The sequence below is a fragment of the Misgurnus anguillicaudatus genome, chromosome 25 (genome assembly GCF_027580225.2).
Source record: "Misgurnus anguillicaudatus chromosome 25, ASM2758022v2, whole genome shotgun sequence".
NCBI classification, from domain to species: Eukaryota; Metazoa; Chordata; class Actinopteri; order Cypriniformes; family Cobitidae; genus Misgurnus; species Misgurnus anguillicaudatus.
The window spans coordinates 24,388,950-24,408,481 of NC_073361.2; the positions used below are offsets into that span (position 1 = coordinate 24,388,950).

At 35.4% G+C, this 19,532-nt stretch overlaps 1 protein-coding gene across 1 annotated transcript in view; it reads left to right on the plus strand.

Moving 5' to 3' along the window:
- The first annotated feature begins 7,421 nt into the window (after window positions 1–7,421).
- vipr2 (vasoactive intestinal peptide receptor 2) overlaps window positions 7,422–19,532 on the plus strand; it is a 37,281-nt gene continuing 25,170 nt past the window's right edge. The window contains exons 1-3 of the mRNA XM_055182417.2: window positions 7,422–7,711; window positions 13,065–13,167; window positions 16,727–16,834. Coding sequence (XP_055038392.1) covers window positions 7,652–7,711; window positions 13,065–13,167; window positions 16,727–16,834 — 271 coding nt within the window. The 5' untranslated portion in view covers window positions 7,422–7,651. The remainder of the gene's footprint in view (window positions 7,712–13,064; window positions 13,168–16,726; window positions 16,835–19,532) is intronic.

Sequence of the window (19,532 nt, forward strand, 5' to 3'; positions counted from 1 at the left end):
AAAAGTTTGTGTTTCCATATATGCAAAGTTTGTGTGTGTATTATGTATATATAAATACACATACATGTTTAAATTTAAGAATTTTTTTAATTAGGTATATTTTTTATTTATAATATAAAATCTCTCTCTCTCTTACTCTCTCTCTCTCTCTCTCTCTACATATATATGGGTATTTCTCAGATTAAAGGTGCATTGTGTAAATTTTAGTGGCATCTAGTGGTGAGGTTGCAAATTGCCACCAATGGGTCAGTTAATTGCTCACCCATCGCTTTTAAAACGTATAGAGAAGCTACAGTAGCCACCTCCAGACAAACATGTAATCGTCGGAGACAGCTTCATAAAAAAATTGTCCGTTAAGGGCTTCTATAGAAACATGGCGGCACAAAATGGCGATTTCCATGTAAGGGGACCCTCGGTATGTAGATAAAAAGTCTCATTCTTAGGTAATAAAAACATAAGGGTTCATTATAAAAAAGGTCTTTACACACCCCTGATAATATAGTTTTGTATATTATTTTGCATTTCTGTCAAGAGATCCTTCTAAAAATTACACACTGCACCTTTAAGGGCAAAATTGGGTTGCTGCAATTTTGAAAATTAAAATTACAAATTTGACTAATTGGTATACAGCAAATTATTAGTCCTTAAGTCAGGAGTGACACTATGAGCTTGGTTGAGACCATAAGGGATAATATGATTTTTTTTGCCATTTTGTCATGTAAATGTGTCTTTACCATCACATCATCGAATATATGTAAAAAATAAAACTTAAATGATAAATCAGTGCTTTTAAAAACATTTTGTGGTTTCACGTGGAATCGAATTTATCTTAAACTTAATGAGATTTTTATTTGCAAGATGAATTATAGTCATTTACGTATCTACATTTCTGATTCATCAATCTACCCTGACTTGGAATATAAGCTTATTTAAGTGAATGCAATAGATCAAAACTTTTTAATAGTGATTATTTAGACTGTCCAACATTGTCATAAATGTATAATTGTAGGATGCATTTGTTATTTATACATAATTTATTAACAAAATTATGTTTTGTGCTGGTAATGACTGTGCTGGTAATGACATTTTTGTCAAAAAACTAGCCCTACTAGCTAAGATGATGACTAAGCAAGTGTAGCTATGCTTTTTCTACATGTATGTACACCATTGTAACTATTAAAGTGATAAAAATATTTCAAAAATGTTTAAAAATACAGAAATACAACACATATGGTAATGACGCATAATAAGTGTACATGCCCAACACAAAGAATAAAGAGTAGATTTACTTACTTTTCTGGACATTAAGGCATCAGTCTTGCAGCTTGAAATCCATGTGCTCCACTATGTCATTAGATTACCATGGCTAGCTACCGAATAAACTTTTGATGAAAAAACAGTGGGAAAGTCCCTTTATGTAGAGCGTGTTGGTAATGACAGCTAAACCATGGGACAGGTAGAAATTACGCAAAATAAAGTACAAAATGCATATACATGCTTAATCTGTGCATTTAGTTTATTAGTTCAAGTAACATTTAATTCATATACATATATTTTTTTATTAATTTGTGATAAATAATGTTTGAAATATGGCACGACATGTGAAAAATTTTTCTGGCAATTAAAACCACAGCTCTACTAAAACATCGGCACAAATAAGCAAAACTTGCTATTGCTGTGTACACAACAAGATAAACATTTTTTTTATAAACAATTTTTGTCAAAATCCAACAGGCGTTATCCTTACACACCTACAATGTGATTAAAGTCCAGCAGATGGCGCTAAAGTAACGCATATAGAGCGCCACCAATGAACGCCTGACACAATGGGAGGCAAAATAAACAACAGTTGTCTGAGTGCACTTCACAGACTTGTCTAAACTCCATTTATAAATAGAAAACCTCCAAACAAAGAACAAAATACATAACAGACCATAATTTCAGTTCCAAGTGGACGCAGACAGCAAGTTAATGAAGTATATTCTCTTACTGTCACTGTCCTTGGGTTTTCTCACTATTCTCTGTCTGATTTCACAGTAAGGGACAGCTGTCAAACACTAACATTTCATTACCCATCACGAACAGAACAATTTGAATTACGGTATTTACAAAAGTATGTCATAACAGGATGTATAGGCTAAGTGGAGGGGGGATATGAAGCCTCTCTGGGATGCTGTGTCAGAGATCTGCACTCAGATTTGATATTTTCACTGACATGAATAGTATTCAGCTTCTTTCACCAAACACGCAGCCCTTACGTGAGCCGAAACTCAAATGTTCACAGTGTTCTGTAAGGGTTTGTATTGGCAAATCTATTTGGATCTGAGCATGCTTACATTTTATTCCTCTTTACTCTCACAATAAAATATTGAAAAATCTAAACACTTCTCCAAAAATGTTTTTCTTTATTTATGTTATTCTGGCAAAGTCTGTAATACGTCCTTGTTGAAGGAAAGAATTTCCAAGAGAACGAGAATGGACAGATAACACAGAATAATTCTGTTCCATGTGTAAACAGCACTACAGAAGGGATATTTTAAAATGCAAAGGCTATTTTTTATTTTATAAACCTTTTAAGAGATTCATTAATTAACTACCTAGTTGATGTGGCCAAACAGAAGTTTGGTTCTGTTTTCTGGAACCTCCTCGGATGACATAGCTGATTTTAAAACCTAAGTCAGAGATTTTACAAGAACAGTTTACACCCCTGGAAATATAACTTTGCTATTTTTAATGTTGACAAATGTCAAAGATTGAAATTACATTTCACAGACAGGGTCCCATACTGTACAAGTGTACAATTTCTCATTTGCCCTTAGTTTTGCACTTTTGAGTATAGAAAGTTAATAATTATATTGAAATACACAGTGTATTCTTACTTTGAGACACCCTTGTCCATATTCATAAGTGACTAAGCAACTAGACACAGACTCTTTATTTTCCTAGCCCACCTCATGCCTAAATAATCATATACATTGATATATAGAGAGTATTCAGATACACACAGAGATTTCAGATTTCTTCTAGATCTGATCCTTTTCAAAATGACAGGTCTTGTATCCATCCGCTATCTGTGGCCACTTGATACACCTGCATTGCTGGTTTAGTTTTGAATCTCAACATAAGGAGAAATCTTGGTTCCATTTCATTTTATTATACTGTATACAGCTCTCACATAGTGCATTTTTTGGGAAATTTTGCATCAAATGCAGGAGTGGGTGAATAAATATAAAAGCATATTAAGAACAACATTTATAAATTATGATGTCAGGCTTTATAAAATATCTACAGTGCAGATGGACTGGATTTATAACAGTGATGTCCTTGTCCTTTTCAAAATCATTTAAAAGCCTGCACAGTTTACTTCACACACTAAAACAACTTTTCTGTATTGCTTTTTTAAGCTGTTTTAAAAATATTTAGGGGTGCACTGATTGTCGGCTGATGATGCTTGCAATGCTTTTCAATGAATTACGGTGAAATGCTGCTACATCCAAGAGCCAGAGGGCGCTCTCGTGCAGAAACGCAATATGCGCTGCAGACGAAGAAACATACACACGCAGCTATGACACGCAGATCAAGTAAATGGCTATATTTATATATTTATGTTGCTGTTCCTCAAACCTTTTCAGGTATTTTCATGATAATAAAGAATATGTATAATGATTATGTTTGACGAGTGTTGCTTTTTCAAATGCATGTTATAAACGAGTCAAACTAACAGCGATTTCAGATCGATAAGGACTTACTGATCAAAAGCCATAGTACATGAAATAGCTGTGAATAATAATGGCTGTGCGATTCAACAGTTATCGGCCACGTATTATTAGTGTATATCGACATTAGTCGGTGCACCCCTACAAAATTTTGAATTTCGCACTTCATTGAGTTGTTTTACACTGAAAAAAAAGATTCATTCAATTTACTCAATTTTTTAAGGTAAGTGGTCGCAATCAATTTATTTAAGCTACGTTTAGACACATAAAAAACCAAAAAAAACTTTTGTTTAAATGTACCTTAAAAACATTTATGGCAACCACTTACCTTAAAACATTGAGTAAATTGAATTACGGTGTCAGCCACACAAGGTGCCATCCAGCTTGACACTTGGTCAGGTGGAGCCGTGAATGAACCATCAACCTTCCGGTTTGTAGACAACCTACATGAACCACTGAGCCACTGCCACCCCATCTCATCTAATTATTAATTTGGCTAGCATCAGATTTTTGCATTTGTATGAGATGCTTTCTGAAAGGTCACATTTGTGGTGGATTAATGCAAAGCTTTATATGATAGGATCATTTGTAATGTGTCATACTGGCCCTGCAGGACAACTGGAAGAGGTCACTTTCATGTCAAATCCTTGCATGCATTTCCAGAATAAGTTGTTAATAAGTACATTCCTCTATTTTACGTCATCTCAAAGTTTATCCTCTATTCTGCTGATCATTTTCTGTTTTATTCTTAAAATTGCAGTTGACCATTCTAAAATGTTGATTTTTAGCAACAAAATCCAAGAACATCTTAAAGGGACAGTTCACCCAAAACCTAAAATTCTGTCATCATTTACTCACTCTCATAATTGTTACAAACCTGTATAAATGTCTTTGTTTTGATGAACACAAAGGAAGATATTTTGAGGAATGTTTTTAAACCATTTGTGAGCCCCATTCACTTCTATAGTATTCCTTTTTCCTACTATGGAAGTGAATCGGGTTCACGAACTGTTTGGTTACACACATTCCTCAAAATATTTTCGTTTGTGTTCATCAGAACAAGGAAATGAATGCAGGTTTGTAACAACATGAGATTGGATAACTATTGACAAAATGTTAATTTTTTGGTGAACTATCCCTTTAGTACACGCACATTACTTTTGTGTGCTGGGAAGACACTTTAATCCAAAGTGACGTCATTGCATTCAGGCTATAAATTTTCAATGAGTATGTGCATTGATTCCATGGGAATGCATGACCTTGGTGACTGTAATAACCAGTGTTTAGCATTTCCCTGTGTGTTTATTCTCTCCCATCAGCTGAGAGACTGAAATAACTTCTGCAGTGAAAAACAGTAAGGACTTATTAAAGTGTGAGTGGCCGAATGTTCCCGTGGCACCTTGACCTCCCCAGAAACCTTAGCTTTACATATTTCCCAACTCTGTCTGTATCACCCTCACATGACTTTGTCTAAAGTCACATTACCTGACCAAGAACAATCTTGATAATTGTGTTCTTGGTATCGTACCTCAGTGCTGAGAATGCAGTGATCTATGTTGTTTTTTATAGCTCAAATGACCCATTACACATTAAGACTAAACATATCTTAAATCTCTTTCTGTGGGCTGGACTTTCACATACAGATTTAGCTGTTGTTTAGAATTGTTAGTGCTAAGTTTCACATGACAACATCAGTCACCCAAATATTTGAAATTTGATAATGTTTAGGTGTATATATATATGTGTATGTTTCATCAAATATGATCTGAGAATGTACACGATAAAGTTTGTCACTTGAGTATATTAAGATGCACCACAAGCTTCCTCTTCAAAAGGGCAAATTTTTTCCTTCCATCAGAAATATGCATGTGGGTCATTCTACAAAAAAGGTAGAAATCCTTGTCCCTTACTTTTGCAGACCCCTTAATCATTTAATTTGACCCAATAATCCCATAATGATATATATTTAATAAATATAGACTCATAAAATTATGAGAGAGTTTATTTATTTAATATTCTTTTTTTTCCTTTTTTTTTACTTTTTTTAAATGTCTGGTCCTGGCAATTGCCCTGTACTTGTTGAACTGTGTACTTATTATTTAAAACCATGTTTTTTATAAAACAAATCTAATTTACATTTACATTTAACCCTGTATGATTGACTACAACACTAAAATGGTAAAAATACACTATTAATATGAATAATATCAAATAAATATTGTTCCCCACATTTATGTCATTGGTGTTACCCTACCCAAAGCACCTTTATTTTGAAACAATGCATCAGCTCTTTGAAGGTTTTCTTGGGGCAAGAGGTCAGTGGAAGAAGTGCAGTGGAGGAAGGCAAAAGGTTTTTGAGATGTCTTACCTTATTTGTCTAAAATATCATGATATATCTAAGAATTTTGAGATAAGACTTTTTGGATGTCATTAGTGTTACTCTTTTTTTAAAGCTGGGAGTGTTAAGATCTTTACATAAAATACATTATACTGAATAAGTATGTGATTGTTACATCTCTGATGAAATGGCACATGGCTAATGGCAGCCATTTTGTTAAAATGTTAGTTTTTTTTCTGTAAATTGTCATTGGCGTTACCGTCATTAGTGTTACTTCTCTAATGAGTACTTCCTAAGCACTATTCCTTTAACTGACCAACATAAAAGCATAAAAACAACACAAGATGGAAAATTTTATGAAAGTTTACAAGTTTTATCAAATGTATTATCTATTATTATATTCTAATTTTGTCATTGGTGTTACATTGTGTCATTGGTGTTAAACCAAGTTTTCGTGTTATGAATGTATTTTCTTGTACTTTCTAGTAATATTTTGTTGTTGATATGGGATGTAAGACATTGTTGATATTTCAGTCTTTGCATCAAAGCCTTTTTGGCTGAATATTTTTGTTTTTGTTGGTTTTAAAGAAAAAAGTCAAACTGAGAATCAAATAATTTCATACAATGCTGGGATGAAGAATTTAATTAAACAAATATTAATAATCAATTATTTTTCTTGCTGTTATCATTCATCTACTCAACCTTTTACTAAATACACAAACTGTAATAAGAAAAAATATTTAGTATCAACATTAATGTTGTTTAAATCCCAGGTAACACCAATGACAAATAAATGACTAATGGATTCTTTATTAAAATGTATTAAAAATGTAAAAATAGATTAAGTTTTGCGGATTCATAGATTTGACAAGTTAATTAATGCTATTAAAGAAGTTTTGGGTATGTTGAAAGAAGTTCACTTACGCAAATTTCCATCACCCGAATTCCACCTTTTCTGTAGAATGACCCATATATAAATAAGCAAAATAAGCATTTTCAAAACCTTGGTTATTTTGTGGTAACCATGGTGGTTTACTAAAGTAACCATAGTTTTTTTTCTGTAGTAAAACCGTGCACGTTTAATTTTAGTAGGGGTTGTATTACTAAAGTGCAATATTTTCTGTTTACAGCATATTTACATAAGTGTTACACGTTGGGGTGCAAGTCTTTTGTTTACAATCTACAACAACATTTTGCCATGCAAACTCGCCCTCAATTAGTGACCTAAAAGCATAAAAATACCTCAACTGTTTGAATGCCAATTCTGTTCAGATTCCAGGCTAAATCGCGGTCCAAAGGCGCAATGCCAGTTGCGCATCTCAGATGAGCAATAGAGGAGGAGTAATAGACTCTTCTGAATTACCAGCCTCCTCTAAAGCTGACAGACACACGCACTGTTCCTCTCTCTGATCGCGCATCAAGCGCGCCCTTTGATTTCGCGCGCTCGTAACCGGACATCTTTGGCACAGGTTGCGTTTTCACAAGTTCTCTTCATATCGAAGGCTGGCTGGAATTGACGCACGTGTTATTTTATTCATGATTATCTGGATGAGTTTTGCTGGAGTGTTTAATATTTGCATTGAAGAAACAGCAAGAAATGAAGATGAATCTCGCCAACGGTTTACTTCTACTTTTATTAGTTTGGAACACGCGCTCGGTAAGTTCTTTACCGCACGAGAGCCTCAGGTGCGCGGGTTTCAGATGTATTTCGTGAAGAACGGTTTTGTTGTTACAAAAGTTGTCATTATATTGTTACAAAAGTTGTCACTATAGGGCTATATATTTCGGTAATGAAAGTAGAGTGGATGTAAACTGGGACACTTTCTGACATTGAGATGACTGTCAAAAAATGTCCAAATTTACCTGAATTCACACTATATTTACAACGTGAGAATGGCATTTTAAAGCTGTTTCATGGGAATTAATTTTTTTTAAATCATTGCATTACGTGTTTACGGTTTTTACTGCTTTATGATGTTTTTATGTTGTAATTTTGCCCGCAATAACTTAAAAAAACAGCTGTTTGTTTCAGCTCATGGTTTGGTCAAATATGAACAAACCCAACCGTTAAATTACAATTAACCTATAATTATTTCAGGTTAATTTAATCTAGCAGTTGGGATTGTCCATGTTTGACAAAACAAATTGAAACAACCTTGCATTTTTTAGAGAGCACATATTAAAAATGAGGATGCTGCTGTGACAACTTACCCCATATAGGATGGGAACATGTTCTGCTAGAGGACCATGTTGTCTTAAACATCAGCAGGGTGGACAGTGAGCTATTTTCCTGAGTGGTGTTAATTTACTTACCAACAAAAGACAAACGTGTGAGAATTTCAGATTTCATGTGTATTATGAGGTGACCTATATTATTTGCATATAGCAAGAATTACAGCAAATCATTGCAGGCTATACTGAAATTAAAAAACAATACAGCCATTCGCTTTGCATTAAATCTGTGAAACTTTTTGTGAATAGTGTACATTCGCTGAACTCTTCTAGGGTTTAAATTGTCACATGGGCTTGTGTAGCCTTCTCTCATATATGATGTATAAGGATATTGCTTATTACACAGTTTTAAAGGGATAGGCAGAACTGGGTCAGGGCTATTCTAGACCGATGTCCTGTGAGGATTCAGGTGTTTTGCCCAAAGGGGTCTTAAGAAAGGTCCAACAGGGCAGGAACGGTTAATGGCTTGCATGCGGACAAACGATATTCATGATGTGTTTTTGACCTAGCTGAAATTATGCAATTACTAACATTTTTCACATCATTTTCAAAGTAAAAGTTCATTATGCGCTATAAGAAATGCTTTCTCATGTGAAAGTGAAGTTTATGCTATACATGAAAATTTACTGACAGATCAAATACCCTAATATTATTCAAAATAAATAACTACCTAATACATTTTAGATTTCCTTTAATGAATCGATATGTTTACTGTAATATATTACAAAGTATAATGTCAAGCATACAGTAAATTAAATAGCTTTAATGTTGCATGCTTGGAAAGGGTGCAATACAACATAAATAAAATAAGTGTGCATCAAAAAAATTTGCATTGTCTTCAAGCTGTATTGTTAATTTTGTTTGAAATAACCAAAAGCTTAAGGATCTATTAATCAGTTACTTGCAAAGTATTTCTTTATGACCTTAATTAAAGTGCAACACTCCATATGTCCATATGTCTGTATCCCCCAAAGAAACGGATACATCACAATCTAACTAAATACTACAGATTTTTACAATTTACATCAGTGTGCCTTTTATTTTGGATTACCATACAGATGACTGCGTCACCTTTGATGTTTGTGCTTAGATGTACAGTAATCGTTTAATGCACAGCCATAATATATTTACGATTCATATAATATATGATGCGCCTTTTATTTCCTGTAGAGTGATTTGTAGTTCAAGCTCCATCTGGATTTTTATTGTGGCTCATCCAACATCTTCCCTGTAACTAGGTTTTTAAGCTGTGGATCAAGAGGTTTCCTTAGATACTGAAGACATATTACACAGAGATCCCATCAAAGCCCAGGAAGTTGGGTTTGGTTGTGCTCTATTACAATTCAATCCATAAACAATTTCAAACAAAAACATTTAATGTCAGGCAGTTTTTCATGCTAAAGATCAATGATGCAGTATTGTACAGTATATTATGTCAGTGGTTTAGGTTTAAAAGACATATTTCTAAAATCTACCTTTTGTGCATTCATATCACTGCGAAAAACAACCATCCAGGAGATCAGTTTCTGCTGTTATCAAGTTTAAAAGCCAAAAATCCATTTGTATTACGTAATATGAGTCATGCGTAGCCTGATCCACTGGGAATGGGTTCACATTTTACGAGTTGACGAATTTGAATGTTAGGAAAACATATGGTTATCGAAAAAAAAACAATAATGAAACCCCACCCCTAACCCCAACATCATGGGCGAAAGCAAGTCATACAAAAACATATGAATGTGGTCGTACAAATTACCCACTTTAAAATATAGTGTATATGGGAACAAAGTTTCATCATTGCTTTATTTTTATTGATATAAATAAAGAGAAAAACATTTAAAATGTCTATTAGCAGTTGTAGTACTTAAAAAGTGCTTTCTCTTAAAGAGAATTGACTTTCTTTGGATTTGACTTTTAGCTTTGTTATTTTGCAGACCTTTTTTTATGCTAAAACAGCAACAAAATAAAAAGCGTAATAGGACTCCTTTAAAAACAAGCAATTTTTAGTAATGCTCATTTTGTAGCGTGAGAAATGAAACAGCTTCATCTAATAACAACATAAACATGAAACCAAACTTTCTCAAATAATCAAATGATGATATTTGTGAGATTTCAACCCACTACAGTTCAGTGAAGACCACCACAATTCTGAATGTAGCTGCGGTACAAAAACAGATTTCCAAACCACAGAAGAGATTCATAGTTGTTACACTGTAAAAACATTAATTTTACTGTACTTGGTTGACCTTTAAGTGACTTTTAAGTTAATTCAACTTAAAAATATTAGTTGACACCAACCAGGTAACTTACCTTTTTTAAGTTGGACCAACAAACTTTTTCAAAAAAAATTTTCAATAGTGTGCTAAAGAAACATAGTTTGTTCATATTCAAGCCGTATTTTGTGGGATGCAAAAGGGAATGAGTGCTTTTCTCTAGCAGTCACTTGGTATCTTCGTGTCTAATTCAAAACCTCCTTAAAATAATAATAGGTTTGTGATGGATTTATGGATTATCTCGTAGCCACATGTATGTCTTTTATAAGTTAATTTCCCCATTTATACTGCTTAAAAAATGGTCCCAAGCTGTAACTGGGGCAGTACCCCTTAAAGAGACACTCCACCTTCTTTTGAAAATATGCTCATTTTCCAGGTCCCCTAGAGTTAAAGCAACACTATGTAGTTTCCATGTAAAAATGACTTACAGCTCCCCCATGTGGTTGAAAAGCGCAACAGTGCCTGGTATCAGACACTCTTCTGCAGGCAGGGGGAGGGGCGGGGCTGTGTTTCCTATCCTCCACTTTCAGAGTGTGCTTGTAGCAGCTAGGAGGCTGCTCAGGTTGCAGCAACAGTACAATTTGTCCAGTTAAAAGTTGTTCTATCTCTGAAATAATTTTAGAGCAAGACTAAAGAGTTTTTTTACCTTAAAATAACGTTTCCAAAAAAGTTTCAGTCGTTCATTCACTCGAAACAGGGTGAACGGCACTTTCACATTCGCTTTGCAGCCCTCTATCGGCCAAAACCGCACTAAAGAAGTTTCCAACCGCGGGGTCGCAGTCTTGTAGTTCGAGTGAAAACTACAAAAACTTGCTTTACGGCAGACCTACAATTCAATCGGAGCCAGTAGGCTAAATTATTTACGACAGTGGAAATGGACAATTCCGCTTCCAACCTGTAGGGGGAGCAAAGAGCAAAAACTCTTTAGTGTTGCTTTAAACATTTGATTTTTACCGCTTTGGAATCCATTCAGCTGATCTTCAGCTGCTACCACTTTTAGCATATCTTAGCATAATTCATTGAATCTGATTAGACCATTAGCATCATGCTAAAAAATAACCAAAGAGTTTTGATATTTTCCTATTTAAAACTTGACTCTTTACATCAGACAAAATGTTCAATGTTTTTTGTAAACAAGATGGTAAAATACAAGCACGATTGTCTCTTAGTGTAAAATAGAAATAAATAAAAGGAATAAACACCCAACATCTAAATTCACTCTTTGCTTATTTGAAATAAGTATCTAATTTTGGACACATTTAGACTTTTATCAAAGCTATATTTTTAGAAAGCACCCATGGTGGTCAGGTCGGGCTGTTTTACATGTTAATTGGACCAGATGCTCCCCTTTCAAGTCTCTTTCCATTATCCGAATAATTCATTTTTAAAAACATGTCAATTCTGATGAAGCAGAAGGGTGAACCACTGCTATGATGTGTCAAAGCGACAGACTGCTTTCCATATGTATTGATTCACTTTTCCACATTTAGTGCAAAATTAAAGAGAATCTGTTTGGATTACATGAAAGAAAAGGAAATTCAGGAAGCTCACTGACAGTTTAAGTAGGATCCATTGTTTCTAAAAATAAACTAAATTGAGCTCCTTCAGTTTGTGTAGTCTGTTTAACTGTTCTGGCCAAAAAATTAGTGAGAAAAGAGCGAAAATGTCAAAGCAATTTTCCTTTCTGTCTTGGTTAATATCAGCCAGTGTGCATTTGCTCTGTAATAATTCAGATTAATCCCTGATACAATCACATACTAGCTACGATGTGTAAGGGCGAAAGATTTCCTTAGCTTGTGTGGGTTCACTTATCAAAGATGTAGCTTGACATAGATGAGTGACGACAGGCATTAGGTGTGAGCTTATTTCCTGCTCTGATTTGGGGCTGATTTGTGTGTGTGCGGTTCATTTGGAAAAACCCGAAGCCAAACTGAATAAGGGTTCACACACTTAAAAACACATAAACACATTGGTTTATTTAGCACATGAAATAAAAAGCTTGTACATATTTTCAATTCGAGCCTGTTTGATATAATTTTTTACATTCACATACCAAAACACTGTATGGTCAAACACTGAATGATGGACAGCACTGAAGATTTCATGTTAATTTCCCTTGAGAGCTTTTGAAACAGTTAAAGACGATTTGTGGCAGCTCTTTGATCATGCCGGCTTTGAGTCCAACCGTGCTGATCTGTCATTTTGGATCTTGTTACCAGGGAGCCTTTGTAACCAAGTTAGCAGTTCAGCACAAAAACGTCTGATCAGCTAAACTGTCGTCTTCACAGCAATTCTAGCCTGATTTTATAAATGCATTAAGCACTGATATTAGATGTTAAAATGTTGGTTGTTTTGATCCTCAAAGCTGATGGATGCTTGTAGGCAAATATACTGTTACTGAGACACTTGCCATCCATTGTCACCACTGCTGACTCTGAGCTGGAATAAGTGGCATTCGCATTGAAATTGAGACTGAATTTGTTTTTTCGTTTGTTCTCTCTGAAGGTCAATGGAAGGCATCCAAACTGTCACTTTCTGTATGAGCTGCAAATGGCCAGGCAGGAATGTTTGTTAATGCTGGTAAACGAGCCACCTCTGAAGACTGAAGGTAGTGTATTAACATATGAGTGCGTGTGTTTACTGTGTAATGCCCATCTTTATCTACATGCAAATGTAGTGTATGTTGAATATGGAAACTACACCATTTTTATGACATACAGTGTTATTTATGCAGCACATTTGTTAACCACAATTTGTTAACGTCTTTTATTGTAAGACATTTGAATGAGGTTTAGCCACATTGTATGTCCTTTATAAGTTAATGTCCCCATTTATACTGCTTTGATGGCTCCCAAGTTGTCCTTGGGGCAGTACCCCTTAAAGGGACACTCCACTTTTAAAAAAATGCTCATTTTCCAGCTCCTCTAGAGTTAAACATGAGATTTTTACCATTTTGGAATCCATTCAGCTGATCTCCGGGTCTGGTGGTACCATTTTTAGCGTAGCTTAGCATAATCCATTGAATCTAATTAGACCATTAGCATCGTGCTAAAAAAATAACCAAAAAGACTTAGCTGCTGTAACATGGCTGCAGCAGGCGCAATGATATTATGCAGTGCCCTGAAAATAGTCCCCTGCTATTGAAAGTAACCTAGGGGACTATTTTCGGGCAGTGCTTTAGATCACTACGCCTGCTGCATCCATGTTACGGCAGCAAAGTCATTGATTATTACTCCAGAATGAGAGTATAGTTCCTAGTCATATCTGCCTAGAAAATCACAACTTTTTATTTTCCGTCGGTCTTAAAACAATGTAACTATAGAAAAGTCAAGTTTTAAAAAGAAAAATATCGAAACTCGGTTATTTTTTAGCACGATGCTAATGGTCTAATCAGATTCAAACAATTATGCTAAGCTATGCTAAAAGTGCTAGCGCCAGACCCAGAGATCAGCTGAATGGATTCCAAAACGAGAGCTGGAAAATGAGCATATTTAGAAAAAATTGGAGTGTCCCTTTAAGGTCCTAATATATACTTCTAGGTACATATATGTATACATAAATAAAAACAGTTAATAAATTACTTATCTTATAAAACAAAAATACTGACCCGGTTGGGACCGCCCCATTTCAACGAAATCATGCATTAAACAAACAAACACGCACAACTCCACTGCTACCCCGGATAAACAAACTATATCCATTGTTTCCATAAGGCTGGGTTCTTTGGGAAGCTGAACAAGCTTAAATTTCCCTCACAAACAACAACACACTTTTTCGGTGATGTTGATTTCGTGTCAGCTCTTGGTTGGTGCATGTGTGCGCTATTCCAGTTAAAGTGCCCATATAAGGACTTCCACTGTACTTCCTGCACTAAAATTGCCCTTAAAAGCAAGATTGTTACGTATGAATCTTTCATGTTGAAAACTTGTATGAACCCTGGCTAAGTGCATTCGGCACAGAAACCTTTTTGTCAAACATCCAACTGCTTTTTTGACGTTTGCTTTTGTTTAGCATAAGGAATCCAACTCTTAAACAGTGTTAAAGGAGACATTTCACAAGACTGTTCAAAGATATTATAAATCTTTGGTGTCCCCACAGTACGTATGTGAAGTTTTAGCTCAAAATATCATATAGATAATTTATTATAACATGTTAAAATTGCGACTTTGTAGGTGTGAGCAAAAATGTGCCTTTTTTGGGTGTGTCCTTTTAAATGCAAATGAGTTGATCTCTGCACTAAAAGGCAGTGTTGTGGTTGGATAGTGCAGAGTAAGGAGTGTTATTATCCCCTTTTGACATCACAAGAAAGCCAAATTTTAATGACTTATTTTTTCACATGCTTGCAGAGAATGGTTTACCAAAACTAAGTTACTGAGTTGTACTTTTTCACAGTTTCCAGTTTGATAGAAGCACTGGGGACCCAATTATAGCACTTAAACATGAAAAACGTCAGATTTTCATGATATGTCCCCTTTAATAAGTCAGAATGCATGAAATAGCTTTAACCCCCCAACCCCCCTAAGCTTTGACTTCTTGTACTGATCCTAGCTAATCGCCATTGGTTTCCATCCTGCAGTCAATAAGTGTGCGACACCCATCCCCTGTGGCTTTCTCCTGTGTCTTCTTACAAGGATTTATATTGATTTATGAGAATGTAATTGTTAAACAACTAGGTCTAAACACAAAGACGCCAATCTCCTTTAAGTCTAATCAGTGCACAATGTTCACTTTCTTGGTTTGTTTGTTTTGCATTGTTCTTCATGTTGGAACAATCTTGACATCCGATAACACGACTGTGTGTGGGAAACCATGATGCTTTGCTTGAGTTTCCCGCAAAACGATGACAGAAATGTGTTTTCCATCAATGGAGAAATAAATGTTCCAATTATTGATAATTATTTGGAAGTAAACAATACGCACAAATCTTGACCATAGGAATGAGTTAAATGATTGATTAGCCCCCCTGGAGTTGAATGGTTTACTCAATGTGTCTCACATCGCTAACGTTGTCATGTTTCATAAAAGAGCAGAATGAGCCGATCACCGACCAATCAGAGATCATGTTTATTGGGTGTTAAACAATGCTTGGCGAGTAAAGTGTTTTTTTTTTGGGAGGGTTTAGATTTCTCCTCTTAACTGAAAGCAGATTGCCAGCAGATACAGCTGTTGCTTAAAGCTAAAGTGTGAAATGTTTGAAAAGTTTTCATGTAGCTTAATTGATAAAGCAGGGGTTCAGTCCTCAGGGAACACACATGTTAAAATATGTATAGACTGCACTATCATTTGCTTGGGAAGTCTCTTTGGATAATAGCATCTGCTAAGTGACTACCAATATGTACTTTACTATTTTAAGTTGGCCCTTTCTTTACTGATAGACCTACAATAGGATTTCCATTAATAGATCGCGGTAAACAGTGCAGAAGTAAATGTGCCGTAAAGGCACAAAATGGACTACATGGCCTGTTTTAGCCGTGACGTTCCTGAGATCCTTTGAAGATATTGATGAATGGTGGAGTGATGTCATCGTCAGACCACTGCACAAACAACCATTTTTCTATTCATGCCCTGAACTTTACAACACATCTGTGTGCCAGTCTATGATTCCTGTGATCCCTCAAAAGAAGCAGTGACCAATTTTCAGCTGTTCTGTTTGTATACCTGAGTGGATGAATAACATTTGTGTTGTTCGTAGGACTGTCAATGTTAACTTTATGTTAAATCTCTTGCTCACTTTGTAAAAGGGCACATATGCACATATTTGCAATATGTAATAGAAGTCCCATATATATATGCATGCTCATTAAAACTCGTTTATAAACAACATAGCTGGCAGTGACTTAAGACTTTTGCACAGTACTGTATATACATAACCATTTTTTGCACTTGAATAATAATCGCATCAGTTACTGTATTAGTAAAAACATGTTTAGGCACACAAGATCCATCACTAGTTGATTTGATGGGCATGTAAAGACCCTAACCATCATTTGTAAACCAATGTGTATCTTATCTTTCAGTATAAAGTTTCCCATTGTCTTCCATTAGTACAAGTTTCTCTTAGCACTGGCAATGTCTTCCCAGTAACCTTCTTGACAGTTTTGCATCTCAGTATATTTTAGGATAATTTATAAAGTTTTAAGCGTGTGTTTTTCTATTTTTACTTACAGGTTGCAGAGGAACATGGGATAATATTTCATGTTGGCACAGTGCAGAAGTTGGAGAGGTGGTGGATAATTCCTGTCCCACTGCTCTTAAGAATCTGTTTACCAGAGACGGTAATATTTGCTTTAATACTTGCAAAATGTCATGTATCATTTAACTCTTTCCCTGCCATGGACGAGTTATCTCGTCAACTAATTCAATTCAATTCAATCTTATTTATATAGCGCTTTTCACAATTGTTAATTGTTTCAATGCAGCTTTACATTAATACACGTAGGAAAAGCATAGAAAAGCGAGCGTAGTAATAATGTAACGTAAAGTAGTAAGTTAAGCCAAAGATGGCGGACTCTCCAGGGGATGAAAAAGCCCCCTAGGAAAAAAACTCCTATATATATAGTATTTATCGGGGTATATGAACGGGTAAGTGAATTAAACTGGTTCCGCCGGTGGTCACTGGTCAGGCATCGGCTTGGCATCTCAATTAAGAGATGGCTGCCAATGACGAGTTTTCACAGTAATCTGTAATTCTGCGTTTATCCACTAGATGGTGATCTTACCAAATCTATAAAAAACTGAAGCAAAAACTAATTTTACAACAGTTAAAACTCCATGTATGTTTTGATAATAGTTCTGAATATTATTTCCAACAAAATTCCTTTACAAAAATGTAATTATTTCAGCTTTTTGCTTAAAAGAAACCATATTTAAGAGGATATAAAAAGAGAACAAATGAAGATAGGATGAAACGTTTTTTTTCCCCGTTTTTTGAAAGCAGAGGGTCTGTTCTTTCATTTGATATATTTGAATGTTTATATATTTATAGAAGAAAATCACAAAAAAAACTTTAAAAAAAGGAATAAGTAAAACACGTCACATGTGTCACATGCACTTTCAATGGTCTTTAAAGATTAATTTACATCGATCCAACAAACTCCAACCAAGTCCATCTTTTTTATTTTGAAGGCATTAATTTGTTCATTCATTGTATGGCACTGTGCAGAATAATAAGAGCATTTTTCTTTTTTTTAGTCTTTACATCTTGTAGCAGGAAAATTACAGCCTGGCTTCTGTGATACACAAGTACATATATGGTTTTCTAAAAAGCTATTATATTACATCCACAACAAAAGACCATTACCACCTTAATGTATAAGTCAAATAATGACCATAATATACCGTGATTATTTCTAATTTAAAGCCCACCACTGTACATTGTATTGTTGATTTCGACTGTCCATGTGAATGTAAGTGTGAGTCAATTAATGAGTAGGGCAAAAAACCAAAGGCTGGAGTGACTGCATCATGTTTTTCCCTGCTGCTCGGACGTGCTCATTGACCCGTGGACTCAAGCCGAGGGCGCAGGACTGGCACACACCCCTTCTTCCCTGTAGAGTAGCTGTCTGTCAGGCTCCAAAGTGTGGGAGTAGACATACAACTCTGAATCAACAATTATCCTGTTTTCATCCCTTCTGATCCCCGTCTTCTAATCTAATCCACAGATTTACAGAGACCCAGAATCTCTCAATATGCCGACCTGTAATTTTATAATGCACAAATTTCCAAACACTCTTTCTAATGTACGCACTCAGAATAAGCTCCATTAGTTGTTATCTGAAATATTATCAGTTGTTTTTTCGCAAAGTAGCTCTTAAAATAGCAATGCACTGTTTTTGACCCGGTGTTTATGCTGTTATTTTCCATCGATTGACGGGGTAATGGATTGTAAGAGCTGGAATGGATATATTTATCCCACCTCCGATTATAGCCGTACATCGGAGTAGGTACCTCAGGGTAGCGTGGGCTTTAAAAGGTTTAACCTCCCTCTAATCTTCTATAGCCAAGCTTATATTACTACAACACACCTGTCTTCTCCATCCCAGTCCTCTGGAGGATAGAAAAATTGCACCGCATGTAGCTTTTCCCTGTCTTTGCTGCTAATGTCATGTTAGATGTGATGGTTTGGGACTGATGCTGCACACATGAAATGGAAAGTAGCTGTCTGTCATGTTTGCTCCTCCAGCATAAAGCTCGGTTTAGCTTTTTTTAAGTCCCGCATTTTACACACGCCTTATAAAAATGCATTTTTGATTAACATCCTCACAATTGAATTTAATATAAGAGCTTGGATGATGACGTAAATTAGCGGACCTTTCATGAATGGGGTGGTCTAGGTGGTCCATTTTTTCAGAGATGGGTTATCACCTTTTTGTACAGACGAGCACTTTTGTTATGTGTGTGTGTGTGTGCACATGTGTATCCTATTTTCTGTGTGTAAGCATGTGTGGGTGTGTATTTGGGGATTTGTTTCGCGGTGGACATAGACAAAAATAAATCGTCATGTTGATACATGTCAGGGGAGGTTTACATTCTCTCACGAAAGTGCTGTGAAGCAGTTGTGCTGCGTATACGGCCCCATAAAAAGACGTTATGTATTTATTCTGCTTTCCGCTCGGCTCTGAAGGAGCACATCAAGAAAACATCAAGTGCACCACACGGTTTAATCTATTTTACAAGGTGACCAATTCATATGAATTTGTACAAAATCATTCGTACGCTTTTGTATGATCTGCTTTCGCCCTGTGCCATTAGGGTTAGGGGTGGGGTTTTATTTATGCTTTTCGTGCAATCATTCGTTTTTGTGCAATTCACATCATGCAAAATCCCACCAAGTAAAATAGGTATATTTTCCTGTGAGCACTTAAAGTTTTTTGAATAAGAACAAATTAGTAAGTAAAACCAAAAAATTATAGACTTTTGCTATTCAGAATGGGAGTTCATGGAAATGCATTATCTTGATTTGAAATCTTGTCA